A 2500-nucleotide genomic window follows, 5' to 3' on the forward strand; every position below is an offset into this window, starting at 1 on the left:
GGTTTATATGTGGTTGTATTAATTAGATTATTTTCTTCCTTCGTCCTTGTTATTACAAGTTTGTAAGAGGGATAGGAATTGTATGTTTTATATGTATAATATATTGAGTTATTACGTAAAGAGTCTTGTATATGAATCTATGCCTGCTTGTATTTTTCTTAAGATAAAGTATTTATTTCTGGTTTTCAAAGAAATCAGCGATACAGTGTCGAGTCACAGTCTCCTATTTTAGTATTTAATATGTAAAGTAGTTGTAATACTTCTTGCTATCAGAGTAGCGCAGCCGGAAGCGTGACTTCTGATAATGAGGATGTTACATATCACTTATTAAAAAAATTGCTGGAATTCGCAACGTAAATTCGAATTCTTTATACTTATTTAAAAGAATGAATAACACTACAAGAAACGTCGTTAAAATCGACGGCCAAATCGACGGCTTAGCCGTCGATAATATTGAAATTCGACGGCAAAATAAACGGCGCAGTTGGTCGCTATAAAGCCTGTCGATTTTTCAAAATGCTAATAAAATCGACGGCTTTCATAGTCGTCGATAATAATCTAATAAAATCGACGTCCATTCCGTCTGTAATATGGGTGTGAGAATTTTACATTCTTAATAAAATCGACAACATTGCCGTCGATATTATTATTTAAAATCGACGTCCTCTGTGTCGATAATTGATTTAATAAAATCGACAGCCTTTTTGTCGATATTTAACTTAATAAAATCAACAACACTGCTGTCTATAATATGTTTAATAAAATCGACGCTAAAGCCGTCGATATGTGCTTGAATAAAATCGACACTATTGCCGTCGATATTTAACTTAATAAAATCAACAACATTGTTGTCTATAATATGTTTAATAAAATCGACGCTAAAGCCATCGATATAGGCTTGAATAAAATCGACAACGTTGCCGTCGATTTTAATAATTTTATGCTATAGTATTAGAATTTTATAATTAAAAATTTTATAATTTAATTCTTGATAATATTAAGAGTGAAAAAATAGTATAAAATAAATAAAAGAATAGACCTATATAAAAATTAAATAAATCTAAAACAATTAAATACATTATCAATCACTATTGAATTATGATATGTGATTTTGGTGATGCCACAACATATGAGGGGCAGTACTCATTGATGCATACAACCTTTGTAGCCTTGAAATCAATGGCAAATAATGCATTCTTTTATATGGCACCTCTTTATTTTTTCCCTTCCTAGGCTTAAATCTCTGCTCCCCACAAAATTTACATTGTCTAAGATCTTTGTCCTCTTTGTAATATATCATACAACCATTGATACAACAATCTATCTTAACCTCCTTAAACCCAAGTTGGGAAACAATTTTCTTAGCTTCATAGTAATTAGCAGGAATTTCATTTGGAGTTGTTTGCATTTCTCTAAACAAAGTTGCCCACTGGTCAAAAGATCCCTGAGATTGGTTTCCCTCTGATTTTATACTCAGCATCCTACTAGCAAGTGACAATTGTGAATGGATACAATTTTTCCACAAGGGTTTACTAACTGAATCTAAGAGGTCATAAAATCTCTTGGCATCTCGATTTGGTTCCTCCACTGTTGGTTGCATGTACATGTGAAACTCAGGTTGCAAAGCATCAACAACCATCTCATGATAACGATCAAAATTTTCTTTCCATGTAACACCACCTAATTCAGAGCTACTTTCAATATCTTCTTCTATCCTAATCTGATTCTCTGTGGGTATCTCTTCTCCATGCTCTGTCCAAACCCAATAATTAGGTTTAAACCCATGAGTATATAGATCAATCTTAATGTCGATCAACTGTTTAAACGTCCCACATTGACATCTGGCACATGGACACCTAACTAAACCTCCTCTGAAAAATTCATGAGTTCTAGTACACACATCCACAAATTCATTTACCCCTTTAATAAAACTGGGTTTAAGACCCCGCCTCTGATCATATGTTCTATCATACATCCAACTTCGGTTCTGGTTTTCCATTATTAATGAATTTAATTTTCTACATATCAAAGGGATAATATTCACTTTTTAATTTTTTTATTCAACGAGAAACCACAACAAATAAATCTTATCATCAATATAATTTATACTTTCACTATGAATGGTTTACACAAACAAGCATACATAAGTAAGTATAGATAAGCATGCATAATAAATAAAAAAGTAGAAGGTTAAATCTTGAATACCTTTTTTGGGAGTCTTAAACTCTACCAATACTTTGTGATAGTGTATATGCTGAAGAACCAAATACTCCACTATTGTTTCTTTGATCAAAAGATTCTATTGATCCACACCACTACAATTCCCACTGTGAAAAGCTGCATAGAAATATCAAATATTGCAAAAGAGTATATCAGAATCTTGAGTTCGGTAGCAGAAAACTGAATATTCTTTCAATATTGATGATTTCTTATACTTCACAAAGAAGCAGAAAACTAACTAAGCTCCAAGAAGCTAAACCAGAAAACAGAATCAGCTAGT

At 32.1% G+C, this 2500-nt stretch overlaps 1 protein-coding gene across 1 annotated transcript; it reads right to left on the reverse strand.

Annotated features, from left to right (window-relative positions):
• Positions 1 to 1096: 1096 nt before the first annotated feature.
• LOC130975956 (uncharacterized) lies at positions 1097 to 1999 on the reverse strand. The gene has a single exon (XM_057900667.1). The coding sequence runs from the start codon at positions 1997 to 1999 to the stop codon at positions 1097 to 1099; it is 903 nt and encodes a 300-aa protein (XP_057756650.1).
• Positions 2000 to 2500: the final 501 nt, after the last annotated feature.

Source organism: Arachis stenosperma, chromosome 4, assembly GCF_014773155.1.
Source record: "Arachis stenosperma cultivar V10309 chromosome 4, arast.V10309.gnm1.PFL2, whole genome shotgun sequence".
Taxonomy (NCBI): Eukaryota; Viridiplantae; Streptophyta; class Magnoliopsida; order Fabales; family Fabaceae; genus Arachis; species Arachis stenosperma.